Source organism: Lissotriton vulgaris, chromosome 7 (genome assembly GCF_964263255.1).
Source record: "Lissotriton vulgaris chromosome 7, aLisVul1.2, whole genome shotgun sequence".
Classification (NCBI taxonomy): domain Eukaryota; kingdom Metazoa; phylum Chordata; class Amphibia; order Caudata; family Salamandridae; genus Lissotriton; species Lissotriton vulgaris.
Window position 1 is genome coordinate 1,387,062,701 of NC_141695.1, and position 19,592 is coordinate 1,387,082,292.

Below are 19,592 nucleotides of genomic sequence, written 5' to 3' on the forward strand. Positions count from 1 at the left end.
GGGCCCCAGCACATGTTTAGTAACTGGTTAGGTGCTGAAATAGACATAACTGGGGTGCAGAGAGCCCCTCAAAACCTCGAACCCCAGTGTAACTGCTATCAATAGCTTCACCTCTGCCCTCAGTTCCTGGCTTGTGACGGGAGACCAGCACATTGCCTTCACTATGCATGTGTTGCAGTCTACGCCACATTGCCATGGCTCCTGAAGAAGGACTGTCTGGCTGGTGCTAATAAACCCCTGGGGAGGGTCTGATCCCTTAGCATGAGATGCCAGGCAACGGAAACTCATGGAAGGGAGGCATGGTGGTGATGAAGACCCTAGGGACAGCTGCACCCAGCACTCCAAGAATCTTGGTGACTCATGGGTGCACACTCATGCTTGTGGGTAGCTGAATTCCATGGAGCCGTCACACTAAGGGAGGCTGGGCCCCAAATTCGAGAAACACTCTTCTTCCATGTTGACAGGGTTCAATGACTTCACATGGTGCCCAGTCACCCAGAACCAGCGAGGAGACCAATATGTATCTTTGCAGTCAAGCCAGACCACTGCCAGACTTGCTGGTGCTGGAGTCTTCTAGTTCTGTGCACTCTAACCCGGATTGGGCCACGTTGCTGGAGCCTGCCACTTGAGTGGCCCACTTCTGACCTTTGCTTTAACTATCTTGCTAGTATTTACTGTCAGTCTTCCAGAAACGTACATCATATTTATTCATTTATTATTTTTGTTATTTTCAGCAGCACAAACTAAAGGCCTGAGTTAGATCTTGGCTGTTCTACCGCGTCCAGCGACGGCGGCAGTCCCAAGTACTCTGCAAGCTGACAGCGGTCCGCCCGCCATATTTAGATGTTGCGGTAATAGACAGGAGACCGCTGCGGCGGCGATCTTCTCTGTTGGCTAACAGTACTCCATCGCCATCATGCCAATGGGATTGCGCCAACAATATGTAGATGTTCCTGTTGTGCTGGCAGTGTCCAGCAGCAGTGTCCTGATGGAGTGAGGCCATGGTGGTGTGGAGACAGGTAAATGTCATTCATCATTATCTCACTACACATATATGTTGTGAAAGTGACATAATGTATATGTAGGTTATGTGTTAAGCCCCCTTTTGGTACATATTGCATGCCATACATACACACAACATACACACACTATTGAATGCACACCCACAGGCACCAGATGAACAACATCCACAAGCACCACAGCAACAATATTTTTTTAAGTGTCAATACAGGTGTGTTCATATTATCTTGATGAATAGAAAAATGAACTTCACTGTATTACACCTCAGAAAAATGTTGCATGTAAGAGCAATGCAGAAGTACCATTGATCTGGGCGACAACTAAGTCGTTTGGCATTGTGGAGGAGTTGGTGCAGCAAAGGAGGGACCTGGAAGATGATGTACAAGATGGAAACGGAAGCAGGAGGAAAGTTACGGTTTTACTTCATTTACTTCGATTCTACCAACTCTAAGTAGGAGGGATTCCTACCACGATTACCACGGCGGAAAGGCAGATCCTAATCAGGACAGCAGGAATCTGGAATGGAGCACCACGGACAGCCGCTTCTGCCTATTTCACCGTCTGGTGGTCTTTCGTCTATGAACCAGCCAACATCTAAATAACAAGGGCAGACCGCCAAGTTGCCGGGTGGGAAACACTTTGAAAAAGCAAAGGCGGGACCTGATCCACCAAGATCTAAATCGGGCCTTAAGTCTAGATCTGTGGAGGAACACTTTATACATCAGTCAGTAAAACCAGAGGTGGTGCAATGCAGTACATATTGTAGCAAGTTGGCTGATGGTATGACATTAGCTGATTTCTTCAATAGGTGCAAACGCACTTTATGGTGCAAATAGTAGGTGTGAAAATATATTATTCCATAAGCATGAGCAGGGCCAGACTGGGAACCAAATCCAGCCCTGGCAAAGTGCTCAGCCGCCCCTCCTGGGGTGTTGCGGGTGCGGCCGAGCTGTTTGCCAGTGCCGGTTTCAGACGATTTTGTTACAGGGGCCGATTTTGCAGCAATGCTGCAAAAACACAACCGCCCCCCACCCTGGCGGCCCACTGGGGAAATGCCCGGTGCCCGCTATGGCCAGTCCGGCCCTGAGCATGAGATACACAGAGGCTAAGCTAGACCCTTGGCTGCCCGTACCAGTCCCTGCATTTGCGGCTGCAGGTATGAGCGAGGGGGGGGGAGGGGGGTGCTAGCGATTCCCGCGTACTGGAGATATACAAATTTTATTTGCAGTTACAGCGTCAAATTTCTTGTCACACTTGTGGAATTGGGTTTGGGATCTCTCGGCTTGGTGGAAGGGCCTTTTGTTCTATGTTAAGTATTCTTTCATCCCTTGAAAGAAGTGTACAACAGTGTTGTCCTGAGTTCTGTGTGGATGTTCTTTCATAGTGCTTCAGTTCTGTCTCTATGGTGTTGAAAAGTAAACCTTGGCTGAGCGAAAACCCTCCTTAAACTCCTTTCATGAGTTTCAGTTAGATAGTTTGAGAACACCTGATAATGTGACCTTGTTGGATAATACCGCATTGGCATCTCTTACAAAGCCCCAGGGTGGGAATTATGTCAGGATACAGAACTGTACAATTTCTTGGGGTCGGAGGTTTAGGGTGGATTTTTTCTAGATCTTTCCGTATAGGGACATCACATCATAAGACTGGGAAATTGGATTGAAAAACATCCACTTTCTCATGTAAACTTCCTGTTCTTTTGATGAAGACCAGAACTGTCCCAGCAACCTGTTGGAAATGGCTACGGTTGTTATGGATGCTTGAATCACAACCTTCGGAGATACATCAGACAAGCCAGTCTCCAATGTTTATGTCGCTAGGCATGCAAATGCAGTTCCTCTGGTGTGATGACAATTGCAATATTCTGATAGTATTTTGAGGGGTGGGTCTAGGGTGCCACATCTTGAATACTGGATTATTTTTTTGAGCAGGATTCTAATAGTGGTGAATAGCTGCTGGGTTCCAGTGGCATGTGGGGTGCAGTATCTGGGTCAAATAATACTTGGAGGATATGGTTGGTGTTCCTGGGAAGGAGAATACTTGTCAGCGACTCACAATGTTTAGATGGTGCTGTGGGCGAGGGGTGGTTTGCTAGTCATAGGCATGGACTTTTCGTAGGATGGATCAACTGTGTGATGGGTGAATGCTATTTAGTGTGGCTGAATGTTACTTAAGGGCTCTGTATATATATATATATATATTGTGGTCTTTTGGGGGCAGATGGAGCAGATGCGTGCCATCATTCTCTGGGTTTAAAAATAGGTCATATGGGAATAGTTGTTGCGGTTGTTTGATAGTGGGGTTCTATTGGTATTGAGGATGCAGTAACTGGGCTTAGATGATGTTTGGGAACACAAAACATAGGGGTTGAGGGTTACTACCTGGGGCCTAACTATACTTAAGAAAATAGTATTAACATTGGGGCTGACAGTCATTGGGACTGTATGGTATTTCTGAGGCAGCGCTGGAGCCTGATAGTGTATGGAGTTGAGGGAAAGCAGTCACAGGAGCCAATAGTATGTGTGGCACAGTCACTGTAGCCAGGTGTTTTCAAGTTGACAGCCCCCCAGGCCAGATAATATGTGAAAGGAAGGCAGTAGTCGCAGGTAGCAAATGGTACACCAATGGCAGTCCGAGAGGGAAGATAGTACTTTAGGGATGAAGGTAGGAATGGTTGGGTTCTAATGGCAGGTGGATGCCATTGTTGATGTTGAATGATGCATATGAGGGAAGTCATTGGAGCAATGATATTTCAGGGGAAGTAGCTAAGAATGTAAGGGTCTTGGGTGACAGTCACTGGGCTAAGTTGGAACTAGGTGTGGTGTTGGGATACTCTCTGGATAGTTGTGAACACCTGTTTGAATCAAATTATATTCATGATGCCATCACATATCAGTAGGGTTGGCTGGTACTTGGCAGAATAGTCAGTTGTGTTACATATGACTGGGCGTCGTTCACTAAGGCTGGATGGTTCCTGGTGGGTGAGGGGGCAGGTCAGATTCAAATGGTAACTTGATGGCAGTTACATAGGCAAAGTGATACTCCAGGCAGTTACCTGACCTAGATTGTACTTGGAACAGGAGTAGAGGGACCTGTGAGACATTCACTAAAACTGGATGTACTTACTGCCAAAGTTGATGACGCAGGATGCCCCGATGATCAGTATGCCACCAACCAATGCAACGATACTGAGAAGCTTGGCCACACGCCCCAGTCTTCGAGCACCATCAACATCCCCCTGCTGAAAGCTGTTTCGAGACTAGAGAAAGAGATAAAAAATAGAAACAAAGTAAGACTCTTGAAATGGATGATTAAAATTAAAAGTGTCACCATCATGGTCAGCTGTCCTCTTGTGTTATGTATGGAATGCCTCACATCATATCCTGCCCAAGCAAAAGAAAACATTAGGTTCTGATTTTATATGGATGCAGTTCCCCTTCGCACCACTAGAAGGTCAGCCATTAATTCTCTTCCTGGTATGAGAGAACCTGTGATGTCCACAGAAAATGAATCTTCATATCTAACCATAAGGTATAATAACATATGCCTCTTATCCTGGAGAAGAAACTGCAAGACCATTTGTGGTTACAATTTGATGTCTTACCACTGTGGGGCAGAGTATGGCATCTCTACTCTGCTGGAGTCTTAAGATTTTACATAGCTGCAGTTCCACATTTAACCACCAGAGATCGTGGCATCCATCCTCACTACATAAGTACTAATGAGATCTCCTCTAACTCCACTTGTACTTCTCAAGCTAAATGTCAGCACAATTAATGTGAATGAGAACATGTTAAACCTTTGTAGTTGCAATTCAGTCTTTGACCACCAGAAGGCAAAGCATGCCATTGCTTCCTTTCCATGAGGAGTTGCATAGTTCCCTGCAGTTTCCCTGCTCACCTCCAGGAGGCACAACAGTACATGCCTCCTAATGGAGAGGAGGTACAAGGGCCTAAATAGCTGCAGTGACTCTTCTTTCTACCAGGTTGCAGAATGTTACATTTATCTCTAGTTCAGAATAACCATTAGGTACTCTTTGGCAACAAACTAATTCATTATTTTCTAGAGGTTTAAAGAAATCATACCTGTTTAATCTTGTGTCAGTATAAAAACATCAAACATGACCCTTCCTACATCACGAAAGGTTCACTGGCTGACAATCCAGTGCACATTCTGACCAAACGGAATGAAAAGGTCCCAAATACTGAATTGGACATGGGATAGGGGTTAGAAAGATACAAAAAACAGTAGGTTCAAGGACTGGGGAGAAATTGAAATAGATGGACAAACATATATGCAATACAGATAAGCACAGGGTGTATCCAGAGAATGAGGCAGGTGAAATCCATCTCTGACTTACTTCCTGCTGCCGGCTCTAGGGCAGTGCAACTGCACTGAGCGCTGACTTCGGGTGTGGGCATTGTGTTTGCAAGTATATTATCGTTTGTAAAGCTACTGCTGCTGCATTCCTTGCCTCCAGTAATTTTCAGGCAACAATAAATATGTCACGATAACTCCAGTGATTCATGTTTTTCCCAGAGAGAGATCGGGAGTTTGTCTAGTGGAATTTTTGAGTCATGGTAGGGTAGTGCAGAGGGTTAATGTGCATGCTGCAAAGAAGGTGTACCATGCAGATCACAAAGTGCATATCATGCAAATAGGTCAGTGGATTACTGCTTTTGTCTGAGAGATCCTTTTGTTACTTACAGTTTATAAGTTAAAATCCTAACATAGAACAGTGAGCTTTTAACTAACCCTGGGCGAACTACTACGCTACGCTCCTGTAGTTTGCGAAGTTTGCGCTACTTCTCACTACGCGAATTGCACGCAGCACAGTGCAAATATGCGTAGCAGTCATTTTTTTGCGTGCTTGCGGTCCTCAACGTCAAGTTGGCGACCGCGAGCGAGCAAAATAACATCCCGGCGAGACTTTTTCCTCGTTCGCGATCAGCAACATCAAGTTGCCAATTGCGAGCGTGGAAAATAAACCTCCTGGCGAGATTCTCAACGCGGGGAGGCCGGGTTTCTCATTGCGAGTGGTCGGGTATGCTCGTGACCGCTCGCGATGAGAAACTACCAGTCCGCGTTGAGAGAGCTGCCGCTCGAGTAGAAATCTACTCGAGCGGCAGAAAACGACCGCTTGCACTGTGCAAGATGCGGTTTACACTGATTGCACAGTGCGGACAAGCATCTGGCACTGTGCAATCAGTACGAACAGTATTTTGCACAGTGCACTACGCAGTTCGCGTAGCTATGCGTATAACTCGCTAAGTGCACTTCGCCTAGCTATGCGTAGCGCTACTACGCGAACTACGCCCAGGGTTACTATTAACTCTCTTCAAAAAGCGGCATGCGAACTACTAAGTATAAATTATTATTTTTTTCCCCAGTCTTTCATTATTCTAATGTTGGAAAAGGAGTTTATTTGGATAGAAATCAATTCTGCTTATTGAAGAGAACCCTCAACCATGGTATTACGTTTTAAATTCTGAGTTTGTGCTTCTCCAGACCAAGAACTATTAAACTATGCTGTCTACCAGTACGAATGACATGTGATTCCTACACCTTGTAGTCCTCTTTCTTATGTAACATTTCCTATACACTGATTTACGCACCTATGATTGATTGTCTCTTCTTGCAGTGTATGTGATGTACAGTGCTCTTCTGACACCCTGCACTGGTATGAGTGGCACTATAAAACTAATTAAATACATCTGAAAGTGAGTGGTTATGGAGACTTGAGTGACACTTTTAAAGGATGGTAGTGAGGGAAACCAAGGGGAAGATGGTCATTGGGGGCCACCAACGAACATTGTTGCAATGGGCTCCACCAGCGCTGAAGCCGGCCCTGTAAATTGTCACCTAAGAAAGTAATTAATTATTTCCGCAGGGATGATTGCATCTGGAAAGTATACTTTTGATGGGTTTTACTTTTGTTTCCAACACGGGGCAGGAAAAATGTATACCTTGTTTAATTCATGCTATAAAAACATAAAATATCACCCTACATCATAAAAAGTGCCACCGGCTGAATGTACAAAGAAAGTGACACGTTGAAATCCCTTATGGCTCAACTCCAAAATGTTGCAGAACAGAACCAAAAAATACCCCTAGCGATGCCATTCCACTCTAATAATCCTAAACACCCCACAGTACCCAAAACTAACTACAAGTCCTCTCTAGGTGACAGGTGCTTCTCAATAGCTGGAACAACTTGGCCCACATGCATCACTCCAACAACCTCCTGGCAGTCAGAAAACAACTGAAAACATTTCTGTATAAGCTCCTATCAGTTGTTACTCCACTTTCCTCTCACAATAGCACCTAGACGCAATTGAGTTATGCTGTGTGCAGTATACGAATACATAAATGGAAATTAGCATGTTTTAAGGCAGTATAAGCATTATCAGTTTAAGTATTCAGCAAACAAGTATGTGTTTTGAAATGTGGTGTCTCGCCTCAATAGAGGTCACTTTTGGTGTGGTTTAAGTATGTCCTTTGAGAAAGCAATTCAATTCAAAAGTGCTTTATTCGAGTATTACTCATAAAAGCAGACAAACAAACACATAATAAAATACAATTAAATTACAAGATCGAATATGACTTAAGCACATTGCACATTAAAAAAACAAATGAAATTACATTTCATCATACTTTATCCAATCCAAGGTGCAGAGTTCATGTGATAAAAACAGATTAAGAACAATCCAATATCACTATTAAAACCAATATGATTTTTAAAATTATTCATCAGATAAGACACCTCGCGTGGGAACAGAGAATAGATAATCTAGCAGTCTCTGTTCAACTAAGCAGAGAGTATTTTCCCTACTAGCAATCTCTGCCTAATTACCCACGCCCACCCCAAATACTTTGCAGCCGCTTTGAGAAAGCACTTGACCTCTGGATCAGAGGTGATACTTAAGCAGCATACAGACTCCTCAAGGAAGAACAGCATCTATTCCATTCTGTGTCCTTGTGACATAGTATATACTGGCTGTACAAACAGGGAGACTAGAACATGACTGGGCCCAGTAGCACTATAAGGAAGAAGAAATACTAAGGAAGCGTAGTGAGCCATTAGACTATGGACTCAATGAAAAAACAATAGGAGATGGCTGGTTGTAGATCACACTCAAATAAACTGGTGAGGAGAACATATAAGCAAGGAGAAAGGAATAGAAATGGATTTATATATTACAAGTGGATACCCAGGGACTTGAGGAGAGTTTTTTTGGGAGAAAAATTTAATGTAGGGTCTTCTGCTATTTGTTTTCCCTTGATAATAAGCATCCACATAGCGAAAGATTGGGTTTTAACAAGTCCAGGGGAATAACTTGTGTATTGATTTGGCTGATCCCAATCCCCTGTGGCTTTGAAAAAGGGATACTCTCTAAATTGTTGATATCTTTTCTCTTTCAGAGTATCCTGTGCTGGCGGTTGGGAATACATTTTGTTCTAAATTCAGTAAACCAGGCATTGGCATACATTTGCGACCATTAAACCACTGTTCAATGGTAAGTGAAATTCTAAAACTCCTTACCTGTTAGTTTTGTGAGTACTAAGTATCAATCTTGCTTATCTCTAGGGAGAAGTTCACAACTGTCCTGCGGTCAATAACTTTGAATGGCTGAACGACACTCCAGTGCTTTCCACCGAATAATAGCTCCATCGAAAGTAATTTCCTCATAGAACTCTTAAATCTCAATATGTTTGTCTTATCTACTTGTCCAATGAGTAGTTGTTTCGTAAACACGACATTCCTCTTTTTGGTCGCTTTTGTGTATTATTCCTCTTTCGGCGATGATGAGGTACTAGATCAACCAATGGCTAAACTGTATTGTATACATAACTGGCAAAAGGTCCTTTCTCCTGATGAGAAAATGTTTAACCTGCTCTTTTTCGCTGGACAGTGAGTATTGTATTCTCTCCCATTTAGGGCCACTGTGACACCTACCGGTGTGCCCTCAAGCATGCTTTTTTAATTGGTAAGCCGGCAACTGTTTATATTGAGTGTAATTAACTAGAGAGATCAGGAAATACAATTGTAAGTGTCACACAAGCTGTAATTAGCTCCTGAAAAGCATTTGAAGGGTTTTCATTACTTTCTGCCAGCTCCAGCTTTGTAACAAAACAAACAACTGCCAGTTCAGTGCTTTAGAATCCTTTCTACCCAGGGGAAATAATTCATTACCATCCTTGGTGAATCAATGTCCCATTGGTACTCTCTGAAGCACTGTATGTGACCCTTTTTCAGTGGAATCAACTGAGGAACATGAACAAGAATACTTTAATTTGTGACTAGATAATTGTGAATGTGGCTGATCTAGAGGAGCTCTTGGTTATTCCTTCAGCATATGTGTTGCAGCATATCCCCAACTTAACCCTTCTATCCACTACTTCGTTCCTAAAACGTATCCTGGCTGTAGTATCTTCTGTATTATAGAGCCTCCATAGTCTAGTGATGTGATTGGGTGTGGTTATAAAAAAAAAAGACGTAGTACGTTTCAGTTAACAGTTATGGGAAACAACCTTTACAACACAGTCATCACAACGTACTACCTTTACAACGCAGTCATTACCTCACAACATCCTTTACATCGCATGCCATTACAAAACAGCTATTACATTGCATGTCACTACAATGCTTGTCATTACAACTCATGTCACTACAACGCATAGCATTACAATGCATAGTTTTTACCCTTACACTATCCAACACATGCCCTACTGTTGCACTCACTGGAGTGGGAATAATAATTGTTACCCCTACACTATCCAACACTTACCCTACTGTTGCACTCACTGGAGTAGGAATAGTAATTTTTACCCCTACACTATACAACACTTACCTTAAATGCAATGTGATGGTATGCGTTGTAATGGTATAATAACCGATGGAACAGAATGCAGTGTGTAGTTTCTAAAAATGTGTTAAGATAAGGCACAGGAGTCATTTGTTGTTCAACCCACAGTGCTCTGTCTGGCACCATGGAGGGTATGTACAAGATTGGCGTGAGCAGTGCAACCTGTGTTAAAGGCTCGTCACATCTCCTTTGCTATACATGCCATTGCTTCCAAACGAGATATAAACAACAATGCAAAAACTAATTCCAAAATCTAACAGTAGGGTAATTGCATTTAATGATATGATTGGTTGATATGTTTGGAGTCAACAACAGACAGCAGGTGTCGCACCTTGCTCCTGAGCCTGGCAAATGAAGAGGGCACTGGTGCTTAGTCAGGACCCAGAGCCGCGAAAGCCACTGCACTGAACTGCCCATGCTCTGTCCCGGGTGCTGACACCAGTGTCTTGCGGTGGTCCATGTCAGGGTTTTGAGGGAAAGTGGTGGAGGGGGTCTCATTCTTCTGAGTGTCCCCTCACTCCTGGAGCTCATGATGGATCTTCAGCTTTGTGGGATGGCGGAAGGATTCATGATCTTGTGATGAGGGATTGGCCAGCAGAAACATCGTATTTTCTTGAAGATGTTTTTAGAACAAAATGACCAATGGCCTATTTTGAGGGCATTGCGTCAATATTTATTACTGGAACCACTCAGGCTCAGGGCCAAATATAGAAAGCCGAGTGCCCTGGTCCTATTGGATCTGTCTGCGGCATACGACACAGTCAATAACCCTCAGTTTCTTGCACAGCTCTTTGATCTGGGCATCCGTGGGCTGGCACCCCAAGGGCTGGAATCTTTTCTATCCGGTCGCTCCCAAAGGGTCCAACTGGGTGAACAGGTGTCGAACATTGGTTTACTCATCTGAGGCATCCCACAGGGCTCAGCTTTGTCACCTCTCCTGTTCAACGTCTGCCTCCAGCCACTTGTGGCCGCACTGATGTGTATGGAATGCCAAGTATTCAACTATGCAGACGACACACAACTGATACTCCAGATAGATAACACCCCTCAAGCCACGCCCGTGTGTAAATCATCCTTCGGTTCACGGTCTGTTGGATGACAGCGAACTCGTTAAAAATGGACCCTGACAAAACCGAGGTGCTTGTCATGCCCTCTAAAAATAACCCCTGGAGTGACCTCTTCCTGCCACAAGAGCTGGGTACCGCCCCTTCACCGGTCCCAGTTGTAAAAAACCTAGGCATCAAGATTGATACTAACCTCTCCATGACTAATAAAGTCTCTGCCGTGGTTGGTACTTGTGTTGGCTTATTAAAACCGCTGCGGAAAATTGCCCCTCTCCTCTTTTCAGCCACACTGCAGATGGTTGTGTCGGCCATGATCGTGTGCAGGCTAGACTACATCAATGCCACATATATTGGTCTCCCAGAGAAACTTATCAAGAAACTACAGGTGACCATGAATGACGCAGCCAGACTGATTTTCAAGAACCCTAGACAACCACACGCGACGCCCCTACTCCAAAAACTTCATTGGCTCCCCATCAAACAGAGAGCTAAGTTCAAAGGCCTCTGCATTGATCACAAATCTGTTCATGGTCAGGCTCTAGTCTACATCAAGGAACTCCTAAGGCACTATGTGCCTGGATGTACTCTTCGATCGGCCGAGCCTGGCCTCGTGGTCTATCCCCGCCGGGTCAAATCCACTTCCCTAGGCGGTAGAGCCTTCTCTGTTTTAATGCCCCAACTATGGAAACGCTTGCCCTGAAAGCTCTGTAAGGAACCTCCACTTCTCCCTTTCAGGAAACAACTCAAAACTCTGCTGTTTAGGGAGGCTCTGGACATTGCATACATTTCCCTCTCAGCTTTGCTACCTTCTCAAAGCGCTAAGAAACCTGCAGGTGGTTATGCGCTATACAAATTCAAGCTAACAAGTTAACATAACAATTTAATATGATTTTTTTTCCAGACTGCTAGGTTTCTGTTCCTGGTCCTGCCCATTTGTTCTCCCCTAAATAAGCAGCCTATTGAAATTACCGCCCTTCACAATATTGTGAAACTGTAACTTCATGTTTCTGCATTTTTGTCCCAGTCTTTTTTCTCCTGCTTAGACTCTACCCTGCAGATCTCCTAGTCCTACTCAGCCCATTCTCTAGTGCTGCTAGTAACAGGTTCTATCAGCTACTTCTCATTGTGGCCTTTCACCTTTGAGCCCTAGGGGAATTAATGGCTTTTTCCTTCAATGTTCTGATACTCTATAAAGGCATACACCATCTTCTCACTTACCTATTTCTTGTGAAGAGTTTTCATATTGTGGCTTAAGGTAGGACTTGCACTTTTCTTAGTCTTTCTAAAGCCAAGAAGCAAGAAAGATTGTCACGTCCATCTCTTGACAGAAGGAGCAGCTCTTAGGTGATACACTGAGGGACTTATTTACAAGCTAATTGCGCTACCGGTGCATCACTTTTGTAGACACACGGACAACGCAGGTCCGTGTGTCAACAGGTCACGTAGTCACTCTGCGTAACTTTTCATGGATGTGTAAATAAGGGCCCCTTCACACATTACTCTGCGTGAAAGGGGCGTTCAATGGGTGTTAATGTGGGTTTTCCACGCAACACCCATGGAATCGACATATCTCCATATTTACAAATTGTCCTAAACATGGGAATACATCCATGCAACCTGGCGCCAGGGTGTCTGCTTAGGCACACGGCTTCTGTCTATGCGCAGGCGAGAAGGACAGGAATGCGCTGTATCTTGTAGATAAAGCACATTCCTGCACATGTATTTTGACGCATGGCAGAGCAGCTGGAATGCTTACTGCGCTGCTGTGCATCAAAATATAGTAAATGAGGTCCTGGATCTTTTCCCTGGTGGCAGAACTGGAGAAGAGTCTCCATCAAAGCCACAAATGGATCAGTGAGACTAGTAATGGTAGAGGGTTGGAGAGCACAATTTAGGTCCTGAGCCATTGCTGGGATCCATCAACTGACAACTTCCCCTACCAGATCGAGGTCAAAGTTATTCTGAGGTGGTTGTCACTAGTTCTACATCAGATTCTTCTCTCCTAGGTACTTCTTGAGGTCGGAGGCTCGTCTGGTGATACAGATGTCACAATTGATGGTTTTCATCATGTCAACCTTTACTTCGTTGATAGTCACCCAGATGTTTGCAAGGCATCTGTCTTTATTTTTCTATCCAGTCCCCCAGCTCTTAATTTGTGAACAGCTTTTTGACTATATGGGGTTAGCTTTATTAGATGCCATTGACATTTTATCCAATTATTTCTCCTTCTATTTTGTAGTAATTCAGTGGGTCATGAAGGATGAGCTGGGATAATCACATTCAGTAGGCGTATCATGAGGGAGATTGCCAGGTTTTCCTTGTTTGTGGATTGTATGCCTGGTAGAACAGGACAACTGAAAGTTCCAAGTCTATTCCCTGCTCACTTTCAATCTTTATTACATGTTTGTGTCCCAAGGCCACCTTTGGGTGTTTACCCACTGTTGAACACTTGGGGAAGTATTGCAGGAGATGACAACCCTAAACGGATATCCACTGTACATTTTTATTTCACTGGGAGTTGCCAATATCCCCCTTAGCTTAACTAAAACTAGCATGTGATGCCCATCAGGTGTGCTTCAGATGTCCAAGCTAAAGGTTTTCCAAGGGCGTGGTGCTCCTCCAATAATTCTCCAATAGCACCAGTACTGGGTGCTTCACCTGCCCTGAGGGTGGTAAAATAGGCAGCAAACAACATCCATCGCTCCAGGTCCATCCGAGCATAGAAATCAGACATTCCCCCCACAACAGGCTTTCATATTGACTCCACTACCTGTGCAAACTACTTGACCCTCGGAATGAGGGAGTACCATATTACTTTTCATTTGAATCATGGTAGGAGGCTTTTTTCAACATCTCCAGTTCCTATCAACCATACTTGAGCACCTCCAGGGCCTACCACATCCATAAAAACTGATTACATTGTTCTGCAAGATGGTTATTATTGCATCTACTATGCAAATGCACTTAAAAAGAAGCTGGGAGGCAGCCATCGTGAGCCCCTTCAACTCTTCCATGTATTCAGCCTTTTCCTACTTGAGGTAGGGTGTAGTGCATGGGTCTCTGCAGGATTTAAGGAGCAGCCAGACAGTGAACAGATATCTTTAAAGCTGTGGGATCCCACTTCCTATGTCTGGTGGTAGTGGGGTGGTGGTGTACCCATGAATCATAGGTTTCTGCAGTTTGTGATCCTTAGTGGCTGCGAAGCTGTGCCCACACAGATAAACCTGGAAATGACAACAGAACCTTTACATGGCTCCGGCTTCTGGGTGTGTATGAGGGTCTGACTAGCATCAGCCACCTCTACTTTCTCATCATTCTGGAGCAGGACTACTCCCAATCCACGGGTGTTAGCCAATACAGCCAATATAATCAGTTTTCGTGGATTAAAGGCCATCATGGTGACTTCAATAAGGAGTCCAGGAATCTTTGTTCTTGCTTCCCACATCAGTGGGCCAGAGATTCATGCAGTGTTCTAGGCCAGTTCTCCAGAGCTTGCACAACTCAAGGGCAGGAAGGCAATGTTTTCAACACGTTGTCCCCAGAAAAGCAGGACCTACATACTGCTCTGAGCTCACGCTTTGACTTGCAGGAGGTAGTGGGTCGAAGGGTGAGAGCTCACTCGTGGAGGTTGGTGTGGGGGATAGAACATGCAAGCAGCACAGGTATCACAGCGAGTAAACAAACTGTGAAGCAGTGTTATTCTTATTATAAAAAGTAATGCAACTTGTATTGGAATTAAGTAAATATTCTCGGTAATTGTAAGAGGTTCTATGGTACACGGTCCCTTTTGTGCTATCTTTTTTTATAACCAAATTGTATTGATTTTTTTGACAAACAAAATACAATCTTAGTACACAACTTACATGGCGCTAGATCCCAAAGCCTTTGGAAAGCACAGACAAAGATCTCAGATCATGCCAAAATATGACCACCACGACTCCACATCTTTTAGCGTTTGTGGGGGTATCCGCTGGCCTTAGAAATACTGTCTTCAATTTTGAGTTACAGGTGTAGCTCTCTGCCACTTCCTAAAAGGTGTGGTGCTTTGGGTAATACAAAATCTCTCAATTTCTCACTTCATTGGTATGAAGCCCCCCAAGCTAAGATGCAATCTCCTCGATTGACCCCTATTTCCTCTAGTAGGCCCAGGTGAGTCCATTTGGGGACAGGATCACTAGTCTCCCAAGCACTTCTGTCTAGGTAGAGAAAACCCTCTTCCAGTATGTTGATATCACTTGGCATTCCCATATTACCTAATGGAATTGACCTGCACTGTTACAGCAGAAACGCTAGGGGGAAAGGCGACAGCATCGCAAAGTCTATGTGAGGCATAGCATGGGCAGTGAAGGTATTTTAGTTATATCAAGGGTAGCCTGGCTGGTATGGCAATTGTTTGCATGCCGCTCTTGCATGTTGCTAGTCAGTGTCGTCTAGCGCAGGAGCGTAACATAGGCCCCTAAAGCCCCTTGAGCACCAGGTCGCCCTGTCAGCTCAGGACCCTGGCCGAAGAGTTCCTGACTGACTCCGGAGGGGGGCCCCCTCTATGTACTTTGCGGGGGGTCCCCCTCAAGTTGGGTTACGCCACTGGTCAGGTGGGCCCTTGCATCCCTCCTACATCTTGCTGATACTTTGTGGTATCTTAATAAATATGTTTCAAGCACCTTCTGTGCTCAGCAATGGGAGACGTACATGCTGAAAAACCAGGGTTACCGTTAAAACAAGAATTTAACCTAGTGCTCGGCCTACTTATCTCTGTGGCACTGGTGCTTCTGTATCTTACTGTTCGGAGTCCCTTCTGAGTGTTTGGGAGCTCAGTAAGGAGAAGTGGCTTTCTTAGAATTCAAGCCTGCTAGTCAGTGTACAGACAGGAGTGCAGGCTGGGTAACCAAGCTTGGTCAAGGCGGCCTCTGCAAGCACCCAGGGGCTTGTGTTGTGCAGAGGTTCCAGCAGACCGCAGTTTCAGGGAGCAACTGGTGCAGCCTCATTGGCCTCGCTGATAGTGCAGGCGTACGGGATAATATGGTATTTTTGTGACCTTCATGTGGGGTGTCTGTGTTGCAGGGCGCTCAAACGTCTAAAGTGGCACCTCACAGGATGTCACATGAAGGGTGACCCGTGAGCCCCACATCTACAAGTCGCACGGGCTCACAATAGTGACGGCCCACCTCACAGAGTGCCACTTGCTGGGTCTCTCGTCCGGCCTCATTGCTGTGTGATGCAGGGGTTCACCACTGTGACAGTCGACCTCATGGGGTGCCTCTCACAGCCGAGGTACATCTCAGCAGCAGAGGCACACGTGATGAAGGCAGATTCTCAGCACACACGGAAGTCTACCTTTTTCCAGCAGGGTTTAGCAGCACAGTTCTCGGGGTTTACTCCTAATTCCTTGAAGGAACGCAGCCATTGGTTCTGCATTTCCGCTCTCCATTGTCTTGTGCTTAAGGAGCTTTTTCAGGTCAACAGGTGAACTCTGGACAGGCGCTAGGTGCCCTCCTATATCCTTAGTTGGGGTCTAGGCAAGTGTCCAGTCGGAATCGAAGTTAATGCCAGACTGTTAGGGAAAGCAGTCCTAATAGAGTAGTTTTTTTTCTGGTAGCGAAGTCTCCATGGCAACCATTTGGAGATGAAGCTGAAACCTCCCTCTTGTACATTGCGGGTATCTTTGCTCAGGTGCGCAGTTCACTTTGCTTGGGAAATGTCTGCTGTTCGTATTGTGTTGGTCCTGAGAAAAGCTTTGTGTGTGCGCTGTGTGAATGTGGTGCCCGTATGGGACAGTCCTCCTAGCACTGTGCCCTCAGGTCCACCCTCAACCCCTCCAGTGTAAGATGACGCACCAAACTGTGGGGCATATTACCAAGCTTAAGCGAAAAATATCGCTAAGCTTGGTTAGCGGCCAAAATTATATCGCCGAGCTTCGCCTATTTTTATCGCTTAGGAGCCTTGATATTATCAAGGTTTATCTCCTAAGCGATAAAAATCGGCCAAAATGCATGAATATCGCTGAAAAGTCAGCGATATTCATGCATTACCGAGCAAATGCTCTTAGCTATGTTATCCACCTACCATTGGATAACATGGCTAAGAACTGCTCTGGGCAGGCGTTAGCTTTTGGAGATAATCGCGCTTAGCGTGATTATTTCCAAAAAGTTGGTAATAGGGGATAGCGATGTTAGCGACTGTTTCCAGTCTCTAACATCTTGGCACGCCCACTTTGCATGTCATTAGCGATAATTATCGCTGACATGCAAAGTGGGCCCCAAAATGCCCGCTATCGCCTATTAGCTGTCACTAACTGGTGTTAGCGACATCTAGGTAATAGGGCGATTAAATTATCGCCGCTTTAGCGGGAAAAATGCCCGCTAAAGCGGCGATAAAGCCCTTGGTAATATGCCCCTGTATCTTTGCTCAAACACAGAGCAGTTTATTTGGGTACTGCCTGATAATAGTATTGTTTTGGGATTATGGACTTTAAAACTTTCATTTTAGAGACAGCGTTGTGGAGAAGATAGTGCCTTTGTTGGCGTGTCCTCCCAGACTCATTCCCAGATTTGGTGCCTGCTCTGAGTCCAGTGTGTGTTCACTATAGAGAACAAGCCTTCACAGCACTTTAGCACACTACGCGCATGTTCGACAGGCTGACACATCAGCAGTCAGAGCCCACTCCCAGCCCTATACTTCTAGGCTTTTTGTAGACTTCTTACCATTTGAAAATGTCATCTACAACCTTCAATGTATGGTGGAAATGACTCAGACATGGTTTTGAGCCTTCATTCTGAAGGCAAGACAACCGCATTGTCCAAGAAGGCAGATATGAAGCAGTGTACAGCAAAACTTAGCTCAGCATTATCAATCTACTGCTTTACATCCAAATGTTTCCCAAGTGGGCCTATTGCAAGATAGATCTGCAGGCCTGACAACTTTGGCTAATTAAGTGTAAGATTATACAGTGCAGATAATTCTCTTTCATCATTCCAGTAACCTGAAACAGCCCTGCCTTTCTCATAACACAGGTTTGATTGATAAGACGTTGAGATCTGAGCCAGAGCTAGTAAATCAAATCCTTTGCATAAACACCGCATTGATTTCACATTTTACTGATGGTACCAATTTGTCAGATTCAATTGTATATAAATCTTTATTTTCTGTACTATCCACCTCACAAAGCTCGATGCTACATATGTCAATACCAATGCAAAATGTGGTGCACGGTGCGTTGAAAGCTTTATTGTGAAGTATTAGGAACCAATCCTCACATAATGATGTGATGTTGAAGTCTTTGGGTAAAGGGTTTTGAACCCAAATTACTTGTTCCATGCAGAGTGATGCTTATAGTAAGGAGATTTAAGCATCAGTGTCATAGGTGTGGGATTACTTCTTATTTGAGTGTTATCACAAACAATCAGAAGATCTTAGAGTATTTTTAGGAGATAAAGCGAAACACATTGTAGTGGTTGAGTGCTGAAGGCAGCCATCTCAATACAAATCTACGGATTAGTAATAAAGCTGGCCATCAGAGTAAAGAGTCAGAGAAAAATACAAAGAATCCATCAGGGGGTGAGCAAGAAATCGAATCGCTTAGGAAGGGAAACTATGGGGAAAAGAGACCCAACTAATAAGATCAAATCAGACTCTGCCATTCCTTTTTGTTAAACAGAGTTGAATCTTGGTTCTTGCCAAAGGTACTAACTAACTATTTGAGGATGGGTACGAAATATTATTACAAGTCTTTGGCCGGTAGCCTCTTTATAGAGCCCGGTGCCGAATGATCTGAAATTGATAGACTTTGTTGTCTCATAAGATAGAGACGTGTCTACATTGATAGACTTTGTTGTCTCATAAGGCAGAGATATGACTCTGCTTAATTTACATTCACTTTTAGTGAAGAAACTGTTCTTGCTGCTTCGCCTGAGCTGAGCTGCAGGAAGGAGGCTCCCAGATCATCCCAGAGTTTACAATAGACAAAGCTCTTGCTGGTTAGGACATCTCTCTGCTTTGCTGGTAGGCCATGTTAGTTATCAGTTCAACTTTAGGAAGAGAAGAATCAAAAAGTCTTACAATGAAAGTATAGAGTCTCCAGGAGCAGACCCAGGGCTTTGCAGAATAAGTAATAGGACAATCTGTGCATTGTTATACATAAAGGAAATTGGGCTGATGGATCATATTACAGAGATATTTATGATTACATCTACTCCCACCCATACACATCAAAGTGCAACGCATCTTTTGAGACAAACTCGGTTTTAGGGACTTGCACAAAAAATAGAGCGTACCGACACGGATGGTCTTTCGATACATTCATGGGTTCAGGGAGATAATGACTGGAGAAGGAATGTATTGTTGTTTTGAAGGTTTCGGTATTTTGGAGTTCTGGTAGACCTGTCAGAAGGATACTCATCCTCCACTCACTATCCAAGGTTTTGTAGCATATCACAATGGGAGTCAACATTGGGAGGGCAGGTTTACTCACATCAATTTCAATTAAATCTGCAAAAAACCGCACTATGACTGAAGATCAATTGTGAATGTGACCTAGCCTGTTTAATGGAAATATATTCATTGAATAGCTTGAGTGCAGTTTACCTATTGATTTATATTTGTTTACACGCTAACCCACTTAAGAAGAGGGAGCATGACCAGCTAC

General features: G+C 44.4%; 1 protein-coding gene across 1 annotated transcript in view; it reads right to left on the minus strand.

The window, feature by feature from the left end:
• The window catches only part of PRRT2 (proline rich transmembrane protein 2), a 316,113-nt gene that overhangs the window by 127,338 nt on the left and 169,183 nt on the right, over window positions 1-19,592 (minus strand). Inside the window, exon 3 of the mRNA XM_086932119.1 lies at window positions 4,147-4,279. Within this exon, the coding sequence (XP_086788245.1) occupies window positions 4,147-4,279 (133 nt within the window). The remainder of the gene's footprint in view (window positions 1-4,146; window positions 4,280-19,592) is intronic.